Source organism: Cyprinodon variegatus, unplaced genomic scaffold (genome assembly GCF_000732505.1).
Source record: "Cyprinodon variegatus isolate N-32 unplaced genomic scaffold, C_variegatus-1.0 Scaffold207, whole genome shotgun sequence".
NCBI classification, from domain to species: Eukaryota; Metazoa; Chordata; class Actinopteri; order Cyprinodontiformes; family Cyprinodontidae; genus Cyprinodon; species Cyprinodon variegatus.
Genome location: NW_015150660.1, coordinates 1110678 through 1127062, shown reverse-complemented (window position 1 = coordinate 1127062; position 16385 = coordinate 1110678). Strand labels below are relative to the sequence as shown.

Sequence of the window (16385 nt, the reverse complement as noted above, 5' to 3'; positions counted from 1 at the left end):
AGGGTAATTAAAACTTTTCATTTCTGTTTTTTTTTTTGTATTTATGAATTTTTGAGCATATGTGTATGCTTTTATTGACCTGTTACTTAGGCCACTCAAGCACATTTCTCCACAGAGAGAGAACAAATTCTATTCTAATTAAAAGTTGCTTCTGCTGACGGAGTGCTGTTATAATCTGGGGATCATTTACAGACCGCAATCAAAAACAGTAAAACTGGATCGATACATACAGTACATAAAAAAAACTTTTTCACATTTTTAAAATTCTATTTTGTTTTTATATAATTAGTAAGGAAATTACTACCATTTGGAAACAGGTTATAATAAAACTCAATGTGGGAAAAAACATAACACTCCAGATTCACTGTAGGAGTTTTTAAGAATTTATCATTTAAATTTATAATTTTTCACCTTAAACGTCTTTGAAAAATGCAAGAACGATGTACAAGCCTAAGGAGAGGGAAAACAAAGTTGGTGTAACAAAAAATAAGACCTAAATTTTCCGCAACAAAAACTTGATGACTCTGTTGTTGCTATTATACTATAACTTATTTCTAAATCAACCCACATTGACAAAGATCTCACTTGTCCTTGAAAGAGAGAAACAGGAGCAGCTGATTTATCTCATATTTTAGTTTGAACTTTGACCTGCCTATAAACTGGTTAGACCATCCTGGGTTGTAAAATAGTCAAGTCTAACTCCTCTCGGCCAAAATTCTGTCAAATGTACTGTAGATATGTCTCTGGTTGTAAAACATCTAAATCAATAAGATTTACCTGAATTACCTCTTAAGCATGAAGTCAAATTCTGCTGATAACTTCTTTAATTGTTTCAGGTGTGTTAAAATAGAGAGATCTAAAATGTGATGGACAGCGGCCCTTCAAGGATCGAAGTTAGCAGCACAATCATGCAGTAAAAATTTTAACCCAGCCTACATTGTCCATTAAAGGTTTCCTTGATGAAAGAGACCTTTTGCTAAAAAAGAAGGTTAAAGCTGACTCACTCTGATAAGCATATTGTTCATCTGAGAAAAGAGCTGAGAAAGGAGATTGTATGCCCACTGACATTATGAACAGTGCTAACAAGCAGCTCCTGGCTCTACTAAATGCTTTGTGTCAAAAACAAAGATTTTTAATGAGTTTAAATGCAGCATTCTAGTATTCATTTTATCTATATCTTATGAGCCTATTATAGGCAAAATAAATACGAAATCTAATTCTTTTCCGTTTTTTTACTTCAGAAAATTAGGTAAAGGCAATTTTTAGCAGTATATTTAAAAAAAATGTAAAACATGAATTTGAAGGTGCATAATAATTTCTTTCCCATAGTTTTTTATTTGTTGAGAATTTTTTTGTGGTAAATTGTAAGAAACTAATCACAGAAACTTCCACACTCTTCCTTTTTGATAAAAAAAGAGAACCAAACTGGCTTTAAAAACATTAATATCTTCACATGAATATGTGATAAAGTTTTATTTTTGTACATTAAAGAGAAAGTTTTGATGCTTTGAGTCAACCCAATGCAAAATATAGTTACATATAAATTGTATATCATTATCAATAAAAGATCTGATGGCTATAGATATAAGTAGTATGAAAAAAACCAAATATCAATACAATTACTTGGGTCATTTTCTCATTTACAGGTAAACTCTGTTTTTAATATCTGTAGTTAACATTTGGAATTTCATATATAAATGGAAATTACGTCCAATAATTATCTTAAGTAAATGAATACTTTCAAAGTGGAAAGACATCCAAAAAGTGTATATGAACTGCTGGATGCTTTTACCAACCATGCACATATCCCATCTTCCCTTTTTTTTTTTAAAGCCAAACATCACAGTAGCCATTGAATTGGATCATCGGTGCATGTAAACACAGGGGGCTGAACTAGATTGCTAAAAGACTTTCTGAGTTTTCTTTTAAGAATTTTTCAAATATAACAGCACATGTGGTTCAGTACACTTCAATGCTGCATGACTAAATAAATCCTTCATTAAAGGATTTTGCCTTAAATAAATGCAAAGTCATCCAAGTATTAAAATGGCTGACATTTGTGTATTGTGTTTTGTAAATAAAATTATTGCTGCTAACATTTGTTGGTATTGCACTGACATTTGCTGCAAAATCTCTGCCTCATTTGGCTAAATAGGGCTACCTAATTATGATGTTTGGTCTTTTAGAGACTGAAGCAGGAACATTTTCTTTTCCTTGGGGTTTTTTTTTTTGGAAAAAAAATGCCTTATTTTATAAACTTGAGGATATGAAAAAAGCTAAACAAAAATCTGCAAAGAACTGCTTGCAGGATTTCATAAGGTCAAGACACAGATCTTTCTTTGATAAATCTGAATCTTAATCGTTCCTCCTATTATGTGCCCTTAGTGGCAATTTGGCCTTTGAATAAGTAGGGCTAATTAGGCATAGACAGACAATAGCTAAATGCTAATTAGCGCCTAATTAAGAGAAATGAATCCACAGCTGTATTTGTTTTCTGCAATCCAAAGTGCATTGGCTACAAAACAACCCCCCTGTTGCTCTGTTACTAATTGAAATGGTTCTGAGTTTATGTTGTGTGACTGACAGTGTTTTGTGATTACATTGTGTTTGTACATCTTGTTTGGTAGTTTTACAACCTCGGGACTCCAGTTCAGTAACAGACAAATAATAGTTTGCGTATCCCTCCTTTGGGAGATTTATGTCATGCATTATCGCTTCTAATATGACGGTATAATTTTTTCAGGTGCTTCCAAATTTGGCCATTTCAGTGCTCTTGCTCTCACACCAAAGGACTGCCAATGCAAGAGGAAAGTAGTTGGTTAATTGAAGGACATTCACAGAGGGAAAAAAATGTATGTTGTTGCGTAAATCAGTCAAGGAGAAAATTAATTCTGTTCACCTGTAAACCAGCAATTTCATCAATTAGTCCCAGGAATAAACACATTACAGTAAACGTTTCATTGATTTTCTTTTAACAAAAACCTATTTTGGCATCTTTACATCTCTGCCAACCAACTATGCTGCCTAACAGTAAGCACATAATCTAAAAAAAACAAAACAAAAAAGGTGTCTAAGTTAAACAAATGAGGATCTTTGTATCTATGGCAGTGTTTATGAGCCAATAAAAACCCTAACCCATCTTTTAATGCTTTTTTGCCATTTCAAGGGGAGTTAGTGAAGGATTAAAGAGCAGCACATAGACATAGAACCATACAGTATACAGTTACAAATTCACACAAATTACCCTAAAAGTTCATTGACTTTGCTGGGAAAAGCAGGAGTACAGGGAGAGTAGGCCTGCAACTAACGTTTATTTTGCAAATTAATTACTTTTTCGATTAATCGATTAATAAAATGGATAGCAACAGACTCTTTAAACACAAGTTTTTATGAAATTAAACAAGGTATAACTCAGATTTTTCAACTTGTGGAGTTCTGCATAGAGCATATTGACCCTATTTTTTTTAAATTTTTTCTATCTTAAATGCAAAATGTTTATATATTTTTACAATCTTGGTATGATTACTGCCAGCTTAGAGTCTCTACACTAGTTAGCGGTTAATCGATATTTAAATCAATTGATGATAATTTCAAAAATCGATTTATCACGAGTAATCGATTAATTGTTTCAGCTCTAGAGGAGAGAACCCAATCATGTACAGGGAGAACATTCAAACTTCATGCAGAGACCATACGCTGGGATTTGAACTCAGAACAACAGTACATTGGAGTAGCCGCCGAGTAGACAGAGCGCCGGAGCAGGGGAGAGGCAGCAGCAACAGGCTGGTGTCTGCACTGGCGGTAAGGGAAGATGATGACCAGTCCTTCTACAGTAGGGCTAAATTAAAACTTCCCTTTAGAAAGCAAACTAAAAAAAAAAATGCTAAGAATATTCCTTATTTCATCTTTTGTCAATATTATTTTATTGTTCTTCCATTTTGGTTGAAAAAATTGCCTCTCAGCTGCACTCTTTCAATCCACAACACAGCCTGTTTTTTATTGGTTTTTGCAACATCACAGAAAAGTTCCGATTTTTTAACTTCAGCAGTCTGCCTGTGTGCTCCTGGCAGCGCACTTAGAGTAGGGATATGTAAATCCACCACTCTTGTTGTGGACACCGCATTCGGTGTTAACGCTCCATAATGGCACTAGCAACATTTAGAGCATGTTTATAGCTTTTATTTAGTGGCACTTAGAATTCAGATCAACTCCCTATGGAGGTGAAGTTTCTAAAGGTAAATCTTGTTTTATGAAGGAGTCTGATTAGGTTTTGAAAAAAAAAATTAGCTCTTATGTTTAGGTCATATTGCTCAGCACTAGTTTGTCTGTAGTACAAGAATAACCCATTTCAACTTATGAATTGAATTACTGAATCTAATTCGCTTTTAATTGGTGTTCTTAATTTTTTAGATGTAGATTCCTCAAAAATAGGGTAAATAAGTTACAAACAGGGTTTTGATTGAGTTATTGCATTTGTTCAGAAAAGGGAACCAGAGCATTATCACAATTGATGCAGTTGAATATGCATAGTTACATCCCACAGGAAAACATGCAACCGTTTTCTTTTCATTTCTACTTACGTTATACGTCTCCAATTTGACTCGGTTTTTAAAGATGTGTGTTTTGAAGTTGGCTTTCTGGAAGACTTCATCGAACTCAGCCTCGTCCTTGGGAATAAACACACACACCAACACACACACAGAGTCAGCGGTACAGTCTGGTGGAAACTCTGAAAGGCAGCAGTCCGTTACAGTTAGACCTCCTGGGCCAAATTGTTAAGAAGAACTGTGTGAGGCAGCTTCTACTTTTGTGTGCTTTGTAGGGGTACGTGTGTGTGTGTGAGGGAGACAGTCTTACTGTTTCTCTGAGCTGTCCCAGCTCCTCTGCCTTGCGACCCAGCAGGACCTCAGCTGTCTCCTGGAAGCATGTCACCCACTGGTTATCCCCGAAGTCTGCCAAGTTAGCCTGAGAGTCAAGACAGCGAGAGATGATGGGAGAGGCAAAATATTACTTCTGTTTGTCTGCTTGTGTGTTGGTGTCATCACTCAGAAAACACAGGGCATGTTTGACAAGCTTTGATGATGTTTGCTCTGTATGCGCATCATACTCACCGAAAGTAGGAGTCTATATTTGTAGCTAGGGAACTCTCTGTTACACTTTTCGCAGCGGTAAAAACCGTTCTGTTGGTCTATCACCTTCTTGTTGCAGTCTGCAGACGGACATGCCTGATACAAGCAATTCTCTTTACGCATGTACACTACTGTCGCCACACAGCTGAAATACTCCGCCTGAAGAGAGAGAAAAGCAACAGAAAACAGGGCGAAATCTAGATAAGACAAGAAATCAGAGACATCAAATAGACTGCAGGAATTTACTTCCACACACAGCATTGTATACAATAATGCAATTCATTTATATAGTGCCAATTCATAACACATGTTTTCCCAAGTCACTTTACAGAGACAATTCAAGCACAGATCGGTTATTCCTTTTCTATATAAGGAAAACCCAGTTGATTGTGATCAAAATGGTTTAAAAAAGATGTATAATAGAAATACAACAAGAAATCCCCTGCTGAACAAAATCAGACACTTCTTCAGCTTGATCTGATGATAAAAAAAAGTTTATATGTAGTATTAATAGATGCAATATAAAATGTCCCTTAAGTTTATGCAATGTAAATGTAAATTCCTTTATTGTCCCACAATGGGGATGGTGTGGCGCACGGGGAGCAGTGTGGTGTTATGTATTTTGCTCAGGAACCCAGAGTGGAGGCTGTGTGGATCAAACCGGTTACTTGCAACCTTCTCAGAGCACAAGTGCACTGCTCTAACCACTAGGCCAACAATCCTCTTTCCTATCCCTAGCAAAATTAATTTTAAGTAAACTTCAGAATGAGTCAAATACAACAAAGTTTAGTGTGAGAAACCTTATGCTTTGTACACATACACTATATCGCTGAATTTAATATGCTGCAATTGCACTTATAAAACACAAAAAGTACTAATTGGTTAATCTCAATTAGACATGTCTCAGAAGACTGTAAAACCCTATACAAAAACAAAACCAATTCTGTAAGAATAAAATTAAAGTTTATATTGTTGTACCACAGAGTAAACAATATCCACTAAAACTTGTTTAAAACTTGAAAGCTTTTGTGCTGTTAGACAATTTAAGAAAAGAGGAAGAAAACCCAATGATTGGTAAGAAAATCAGAGCCATGCAGCATTTTTTTCTTGTTTTGCTGGATGCTGTTGAAACATGAAAAGATCTGCAGCAATCCGTGTAACTGGCTTATAATTAAGTTGTTCCATTAAAATTTCAGAGCATACCCAGCTGATTTCTTCTTAAGGGGCTTAGACATCAATAAAACTTTAATATTAAGTTTGCATGTTTTTGATTCCAGATTCAGTGAGGGAAAAAATATAGTCTGCAAAAGTTAAAGCAGACACCATATTTAAGAGATGCAGAAAGTTTCTGTCCCGGGATGCACCAGTGAGGTATGTAAGAAGTATATGGTGTTATTTGTTTATTTAAAGCAACTTAGACAGAGAGTCAAGATTTCCTGGAAGTGGAATGTTTTGTAGCGTCACCTCTCGAGGTCTGCCATTTTGAAACATGGCAGACAAGTTTACATAGATGCTGCCCTTTAATTAGAGGGGACCTGTAATGCAAAAATATCACTTTGAACATTTTTGTATTTCGGTTTCTACTGCTCCCCCAATGCAATGATAGACAGAACATAGTAAAGTAGAAACATGAATGGATCAAATGATCAGTCTTGGAATATTTAAGCTGTTTAATGGCAACAGGAGTGCAGAATGCACTTTATGTGCTTCTGTATGTAAATATAAACACAAAATATATTCCTTTGGTAATCACCTAAATAGTGGCTATTTAGCTGTGCTACACTGAGATGCGTCAACCTCTCTAATTTGCCTGAAAGGTAAAGATTTGATAACAGAAAAAATGGAGGGCTTTATAAAACATTCCAAAAATGTTAGAAAAGGAAATGCTAGCAATAAGCACTTCAGTTAGGGGAGACTTATGAATAATCAGGTTTATGGAGCCACATTTTTCGGCAAAAGGGCTAAATTATGCATAAAGCAATTATATGACATTCATTACAATATTTGCATGTTAAATTAGTGCTTCTTTTTCCACCCGTTTTTGGGAAATAAACTTATTAGTTCATTATTTCATTTAAGTTTTAACATTAATCGATCGAAAGAAAAACAGCCCCCTCTTGCAGGAGTGGACTTCGACAAGCATTACCAGAATTATGCATAGGAAGAGTCATTTATTTATCTATGTACTCTATTTTTTTTTTTATTCAGCAAATTGTAAAAAAAAATGTTTAGCAGTTTGAATAATTGAAAGATTTTCTGCATAAAAGGGAAAACTCAGCCTGATACAGCTTATTTCCATAACAATCACAGAGCTCTAAAACAGCTTATTCTTAAAGGAGTTCAAAATAGGCAGAACTAAAGAGGTGAAATCTCATTATGTGAGAATGTAATGAATATCTTTTATGTATCCCATTGATCCATCCTAACCTGATAAAAAGGAAGCATAATAATTTCTCTTTAAAGTTGTGTAATTTCATAAGCTTGGCTGATAATATTTTTTTTGCTAATTTCACCACAAGCGAACGGCCAAGTTTAAATGATTATTTTGCCAAAAGAAAGCGAAAAATAAGATTTGTGCCTTTAAAATGCGCTCAAGACATATATGAACACATACGGGTTTTTTTTTTCAACATCAACATGACACCAATTAACATTTATTACTGATACTAATATAGTATCCCATTTTAGAGAGTAGAAAAGTAATGTTTCTCTTTGATAACAGTAGAAATAAACACAATCTTTCAGTCATAAAACTGTTTAGGTTGCTGCTAATTCCTGTTATACAAATAGGTCTGTTTTTACAATTTTATTAAAAGCATGATTATGTATGCTGAATAAGTTCTTTAGATGTGTTAAAGTAAAATCATACAATCAAAGTCAAAGTGTCTAATGAATAGAGCAGAAGAAGATATCTTGTGAAAATCTTTGTCATGTAGAAGGTAACATCTTGTGAGATGAAAAGCCTGTCAGGTGGGGAAGTCCTCCATAACACAATAAGTAATCAATGCTGAAAGATGAGGTGTTAAAATCATTTTAACATTAACTGCTTATATTCATGGGCATCAATTCATGTGAAATCAGCAGAGTTGTCTGGTAGAAAAACAAAAAAAGAAATGGCACCAGAGGGGGAAAATGTGCAAAATCAGTTCCAATAACTGAGTAAATCAATATTAAAGTGACCTGTTCCATGAATTTAAAGTAATATAACAAACACAATTGAAAATGTTATATTTATATTTTGAAGTAAAACATTAAAGGACATTTAAGTAAAATTTAAGGACATGTTTTTTGCAGGTTTCTATTTAGAATTATGAGTTTAGTTTCACAGAAATCTAGTACATACTTTTATACAATGTTCTATGTTTAGAAACATGTACTCTAATCACTAAAAGCTCCATAAATAGGCACCATTTCAGGTTTATCATGTGCTACAGCTGAAGCTGTGCACATGTTATAAACGTGTCAGAGATTTCATCTGAAAAATCAAACTCCTACATGGCATTCATGAAAACAGAATTTTAAAACATTTTCTGCTATTTTGAGCATTGAAAAGAATAGATCTGATCTTCTACAAGCATTTACCTACTTTCCTCTCAATATCCTTCAATATATCCTTAATGGGTGGATGAGGATTACGTTATGTAAACAGCAAACTAAATCTTAATGTACCTGTGTGTATATTTTTATGAATTTAAACAATTATCTAAATTAAGTGTGTTATAAAGCTTTTGAAATAAGCCATAATTGGTCAAGTTGTTCGTGCTTGCTAACATATATCTTTGAATACTACCACATCAAGATCTGGAGCTTGTTCATTGATATCGATCTTAACTTCATTTGATGCATTTTCTATTTTTAAGGATTTTTACTAAATCTATTCGCTATGGAACAGGAGATTTTCGTTTTGGAGTTTATCAGTTTGCCAGATGATCACCAGTTTGGATAGACTCTCCCTCTGGGTCACTCAGCCTTGTAGAATGACAAATTTAAATGTAATCTGCAACTGTGATGAAAATGAAGATATTAAAAATACAGCAAAAAAGTTATCAAAGAGAAAGAACTTATAAAATCTAAACTAAATCAGTTTCGGCATTATATGTCCAATTGTTACAATTAATTCCAACTGGTACACGCACGCTGTCTACCCCCTCTCTATTTGACTTTCAGAAAATCTTGGCACAGTTCAAAAAAAGAGCAGGAAGCGTTTGAAAAATCTTTGCATAAGAGAAGCAAGACATAATTCTCTTCCTCTTTAATGCAAAAGTTGTGCTAATACATACAGACACACAACCAATCTGACAAGTATACATGAATATCATGCAAGGTTATATGCAAACAACCAAATATTTACATGAGCAATGTACATATAGTTACGCTAAACTTCCTTCTGTTCCAAAATCAAATTAAAGTGTACCAGTCAAACAGAACTAAATTAAAATGCAGTGATGCAGCTGTAATTTAAAGAGATATTAGAACCTTAGGCGCTAGAACTCTCAGTGGTAAAATCAACAGCTAAAAAGGAAAGAAATGCTAATTCTGAGGGGAAAAGGCTATTCCTCACATCCTGTAGAGAAGCATGGCATTCCATTTCCATAAATATAAATACAAAAAAAAAAAAAAACCTACACAGCAGATGAACAATGTCTCACTACAAGTGGGAACACTTGAAAGTTCCTGCGTGCAAGCATACACAAATTTAAAGCACAAAAATGTCATCTACACGCACATATAGAAAACCAAAAAGAACTCATTTTTCCTACGCTGCACCAGAGGGTGTTTCTTCTCTGGGTGAACAGGCCTTAAACAAGATCCAGGGATTACAGCTAGAATATAAACACACTAAACAAGGAACACAGGCTAGCGCTCGGCCAGTCTCATTACTAATGTTGGCCTGAATGAGTCTATCAGAGAGTCTTTCTAGGAAGTGGGCCAAAATCACACACATACTGAGGGATGTTTTTCTTTTTTTCTGTAAACCACAATTCCTGCAAAGTGTTTTGTAAAAGCTCTGAATGTGAAAAGGCCATTGCGTTTTCTGCATCACTCATGAGGGGGCTAATGCTGTGCTGCGTCCCCATGACCTCTACACTTACTGTCACTCAGACTTAAGAACCCTCTGACACTTTTCTCCCTCTGGCTAACATTGACTCATAGTTTCATAATCTGTCCACCCATCCATCCACTCAGAGTCCATGCCATGGAGCAAGGACCCTTCTGAAATACTTTGGAAGAGGCTTTTTTTTTCATTAATTAGCAAAGTTTCCCCCTTTAGCAACAGTCCCAACCCCCATCAACACATCACTCCTAAGTATTCATCCGCGTGCCTGCCTCATCAGATTTTGAAGATGCAGGCAGACTGGAAGGCTGAAGACGTGGGAAGGTGATGTGGAAGGCAGTGGGTGGGTGGATGTGGCAGAAATGGGGGTTGCTGAGTGTTCTTGATGATGGCAGATGCTACAGTTAATTTGGACATAGAGGACAGTCGGACCTTGACCAGGGTTATTTCATCAATAGGAAACCCTTATGAATGAACCTCACAGCATTTCATCATTAAAAGGCTTTCTGCTGAGGGCTTTTATTTTCTCTCTGTAGTCATATATAGTGCCTTTTAAGAAAATTCATCCCCCCTTCCTTGAGCTTTTCTAGATGTTGTGAAATTGCAACTGGAAACTTTAATATGAAGAGCCCTTCTTAAGTGAAAAAAAAATGGGGATTTAAAAAAGGGCAGGGATTTAATGGGTGTGCAGGTGCCGCACCAGTTAGCACGCCTGACCCATGTATAGAGGCCCTAGTCCTTGACGTGGCCGACCTGGGTCCGAATCAGACCTGTGGTCCTTTCCTGCATGTCTCTCTCCCTCCCTCTCATACCCCTTTTCCTGTCAGCCTTCTGTCTAAAGAACAAGCCACTAGTGCCGCAAAAAAAAAGGGCAGGGATTAAAAAAAAAAACTTTTCAAAATAAAAGAATCTAGATCATGTGAGGCAGATATGTCATTACATGACCCAGGGTCAGCTTGTTCCTAATATGTGCCAAGTCTCTATATGCTGGCACATCTAATGAATGCTAGCTGAAACTACCTAAACCGCTAAACCAACATAAGTCACAATCTCTCTTTATTTAGCATATCATGATGCTGCCATAACCATGTTTCACTATGCAGGTGGGCTGTTTAGGCTGATGTGCAGTATTACTTTCACATGTAGATAGCAAAGCTCAAAATTTGCCTGACGTGATCCGAGCACCTTCCTTATCTATCCTGTGTGGTTTGTGATAAACTGCAAACAGGATTTATGGATTCCTTTCAACAGCTTTCTCATAAAAAATATACAATAAAATATATTTAATAAAAACCAACGTTAGTTAGGTACACGATGAATAGTGTCCTATCATGGTCTTTACTGCTTCTCTGAGTAATACTTTCTTTGCCTAAACTATCAGTTTTACTAGACAGACACAAAGAAAGAAAGGAATAAAGTAAAGAAGAAAGGATAGAGAAAAAGACAAAAGGAAGATAACAGGAAGACAAGAATGATATAGGGATGGAGGGAGAAAAGGCATTAATTGAGGCTGTGAGAAAAAATAAGGAAGATCACTACCTTTTGGAGATAAAATTGTGAAAAAAAATGTCTGCATATAAAAAATGTTTCCATATTTATCCAGACCGGAGAAATACTGAAATTAAACCCTATTCTTTGCTGACTGTGTGGGAACTTAAAAAACACAAATGATTAATGGATTTACTAATTAGCTGACCTCTGAATGCAATGGATTGGAAATAATCTTTAAGAAGTTTTAGAGTCCTTAGCCCAGTCATAAATGCATTTTGTCTGTTTTATACTATATTTGCAAAGAAATAAAATAAAATAAAAACAAAAACATCTCATTCTCCATCTACTAAATTTGTAAAACTTACCAGATTATAAAGTCTTTTAAGCCTCTGCATAGACGAAAAATTTTGGGGCAAAGTTTCTACCCTTAACGACGCTGAGGAGAGCTTACCAGAGCACCACCAGTGGCACATTCCCAAACCCACTCAGACACTCATAAGCACAAAGCTTTTCATGCACACTTACCAGAAGATTGACACACATGCTACAATGTGAAAGCATTTTAATTCTTATCACACCAAATCCCAGTGTCACCTTCTGGCACCTAAAAGTAATTAAAATTTACAAGTGGAAGGGTAACCAAGTGAAAATCCACTTCACATAATTGATGTGGTTGCACACGAGAAATTTAATGCTTGTCCCAAAACCCCAGACACACACGGATATCTGCATTAATTTGAAATGGATTGTACACTAATATCCCACATCATCCTCCATCTCTAACATGCTCCTCACACACTATTCCAACACACCATCAAATCCCTCCACCCACAAATATGGAGGAAATGAGAAGAATGCAGATTTGGAACACTGCGAATCACACAGATTCTATAGCTTTAACTTAAGCTGTAGCCTCACAGTGTATGACGAGAACCCTTTTCCTCTCTTTTCATTTCAATTACAGAAACAGCTGGGGGTGCACACAGCTGAGCAAAATCCAGAAGAGAAAAGAGGCCAAGACAAAAGAGGTAGAATGAGAATTTCTCTCTTTTGAACTCACCTCCCTGCACCTGACATTAAAACCATTTGTCTGTACCGAATTCTGAAAAATTCTCCTCTCCTCTTTTTCTTTTTTACAGTACTATATCCGTTATACTCTGCAAAACAGATTGCTTAGCACTTAAATCTTAAATGACACCTTTTTTTTTGTTGTGCTTTAAAATCACCACTTCACTTTTTTTTCTTCCATGCTTCCACACTTTTCTAGTAATATTAGCCCTCTAGGCTTCCTCTAGAACATAATTAGAAATTTTCATTAGTAACATCATTGATCTTCAAGCTATCCATAATCAGTTTCCAATTAAAGGCACGGAAAGAGGAAAACTAATCTGAGATAAACCAAATTAATTAGATGAAATGTTTAGCGAGTGGCATACAACGTTTAGATGAACCCCACTTCTCGTTATAACCATGACAACAATGCTGAAAAATAGACCTTTGTGTAATAATAAGCTGCGCCTGTGTATATCCTACCTTCTCGCCGTGTCCCATGTTTTCATTCTTAACATCGCTCAGCGTTTTCCAATTCATCTTTGGTCCAATGCTGACTGACATGGTTTCTGTTAACGACTGGCTGTCGACTGCATAACCTTCCTTGTCATACCTACAGAGTGAGCAAAAAATAAAAGATAAAACAAACGTCATATTGAGAGATAAATATGTAAAATAATCACGTAAAGAAAATCAAACACCTAGAATTGTCTTTAGAAGTTTCAATCTGCTCATCATCAACATCCTAAGAGCTTATTTAAACTTATCTTACAAAGAGTACAATAATGCTGTATAATCCCTAAATAGTTTTCATTTCTTTTTTTCATAGTCTCTTACAATTACTCTCTGCCTATATATGCCATTTATAGTCCACATATTTAGTCTGTGCACATGTTAATAATTATCTTTATCCTGTACAGCACTTCTGGATAGATGCAAACTACATTTCGCTGCTTTGTACTTGTGACAGTGTAATGACAATGAAGCTGAATTCTATTCTATTCTACTGAATGATGCAAAAGCTAGAATTTGTTGTAGAATTTCTCTACATACGGTTATAATTACAGACAGATTAAAAAATAATCATACAATTTTCCACATTTCCAATGAAATCTTTTATAAGCTGGGGCTAATGGCTCTATGGCTTCTTAACTTGGAAAGAAAATCCATTAAGGGATCAAGTGTCACAGTTTTCTTTTACTATTATACTGTATCAGGTTCCAATAATATTAATTCCTTCTATTTTATGTATTTTTTATTGTTATTTTGTGTGTGTGGCAGGGATTTTGGACTGCTTTTCAAAAATTTTGGAAAAGACTAGATCAAATAAAGTCTTGGCTGATCTTTTGAAGCTTGGTAGGGCTATAATACTTCTGGGGAAAAAGAAAACCTGCAGCTGTATACAAATGCAACACCACTTTCTGGAGAAAAGTCTAACTTTATTCTCTTAACATCCACCTCATTTTGGGAAAATCTAGCCTATTTTGCATACCCAAATTGAAAAGCAAATAATTTAGGAACTGTAAGCCCATGTTACATGTGTGATACATTATTTGAAAGCTAACACCTTGTAGTTTATGAATAAATATGAAATATAAATAATGAAACTTGGATGAGTAGAACACAGCCCAAGCTACATTAGATCAAACATAACTCAAAGTCGTTTTTTTTTTTTATCCTTGAAAATAATAGGTCTCTTTTGAACAGCAGTAATAAGACATGGTTGTTTGCTGTGGCTGCTTTGTCATGTTTGCATTTTGACATGCTGCTATATTTGTGTTAATTGTGCTTTAGTGCTCGCTGCGTCTATAAAATGAACTTGGTGGTTGAATTGTGGAGAATCTAAGCAGTCCAACGAAATGTCTATATTGGTAAACATTTTACCAGTGTAATTTTCATCCAATTTTATTATTAGATGTAAACGCTTTAAAACTTGTCGGCGGCGACCCGGTGGGTTCTGAGAGGTTAAAGACAAGACAAATTTGAGGAGTTTTACCACAAGCAAGAATGTGGATTTGAGAAATCAGACAATGCAATGAAAACCTCAGAGAACTGCAACAACTGTCAACCACGGCGGGTGTATTACAGATAAAAGATGAAGGGAGTAATGAAAGTAGACTTCACCACAACTCTCCAACTAGGTGGTGTAAACATGAACACACTGGTTATGTAACAGAAGAATTGTCCAAAACTGAGGCTAGTAGGGATACAGCAGGAAAAAGTTACGTTTGTGGAAGAAAGTTCCCAGAGTCACAACTTCAGTGAAGCACTATGAAGCCTGTCAATACTGCCAGGATCTATTCAAAAAATCAGCCATAAGAATGTTCATGGTTATAAAACTTATTAGGTCAAATTACAACCCACATTTACAGTATATTAGTGGAGATTTATGTACAAACTTGAGCTTCTGTATAAATATTACTCCACCCCCTTGTGGTTTAAAGGGATACAATTATAACTAAACCGATCAAATTAATACAAACTTGATTTAAATCTTTGCAGATCCTTTTTCTTCATCATTTTGTCCAGAAAAACAAAAAACAATTGTTTAAGTAAACGAATAACTGGTTCAACTTAATATGTAATGATTGTAGTGATATCTGCATGTAAAACTCTGACTGGAAGTGTAGATACTGCAAGTCTCATGTGTTTTAATTATTCATCAACTCAGTCTCCTAGGTCCTATTTATTAAATTACACAGGACAAAAACAAACATCAATTGCTTGTGAATATTCAATGTGATAAAGTTGCTACAAGTGCTTTGTTAAGAGAATTTCAGCATTATTTGTAAGAAGAAAGATTTGTTTAATAAGTTAACTGTTTGTGTCAGTATCAATTGAACCTATCTGAAAACTCCCCTATTCCCATATCTTATTTGCCATCGCATAATTACCTTAATTTGATCTGACATGGATGTCTAACATCCATAGATGTTTCCCCAGATGAATCAGCTTTCATATCTCTTTTATACATAATAACCCTTTGTGAAAACCCCGTTCATTATTCTGCGTACGCCCTATATCTGTTCATCTCTCTTCCCTTTTATTATTCAATCCAAAACCTTCATACATCAGTGAGATTGTTCTTCTATGTTCTGGCTGAGCGGCCTTATCAAAGCACAATACAGATTCATCAGTGTACTTCATTTATACAAACAAGTTTAGCACAAAAAATAAATATAGCTTTGCATAGAAACATTAAAATTGAGCCTGTCTTTGTAAAGCGTACAGCTGAATGTTAAAAAGAGGCGGTAAACATAAGGGAGAAAGTAAGGCATCAGAGAAATATGGAGGTAGTGGAAAAAGCAAAATGGACCTTTGAGCATCAGGATTCATTCAATAAAAAGACTGGATAAATAAAGCCTAAATCAGCAATAGTTATTATTCACTTGTTTTAGGGAATCAGAACATTTAAAGGACAAAAGCATCACAGATGTTCCTGTCAAGTAAGAAACAAAAGCCTTAATTAATCTGTCCTCTCACTCTTAAGCTGTTGAGTGTTTGATGCATTTATGAGAACTGCTTTTAAGTGAAGCACGTGCATAATCACATGCACACTAAAGCGTTTCTTTTATATGTATATGTAAATATATATATATATATATATGTATGTATATACACACACACACACACACACACACACACACACACACACACAC

The 16385-nt window shown here is 35.3% G+C and overlaps 1 protein-coding gene across 1 annotated transcript in view; it reads right to left on the bottom strand.

Annotated features, from left to right (window-relative positions):
* LOC107088102 (replication protein A 70 kDa DNA-binding subunit-like) overlaps positions 1–16385 on the bottom strand; it is a 51076-nt gene that overhangs the window by 6833 nt on the left and 27858 nt on the right. The window contains exons 13-16 of the mRNA XM_015380048.1: positions 13210–13339; positions 5112–5288; positions 4858–4965; positions 4581–4667 (exon numbers count right to left, since the gene is read on the bottom strand). Coding sequence (XP_015235534.1) covers positions 4581–4667; positions 4858–4965; positions 5112–5288; positions 13210–13339 — 502 coding nt within the window. The remainder of the gene's footprint in view (positions 1–4580; positions 4668–4857; positions 4966–5111; positions 5289–13209; positions 13340–16385) is intronic.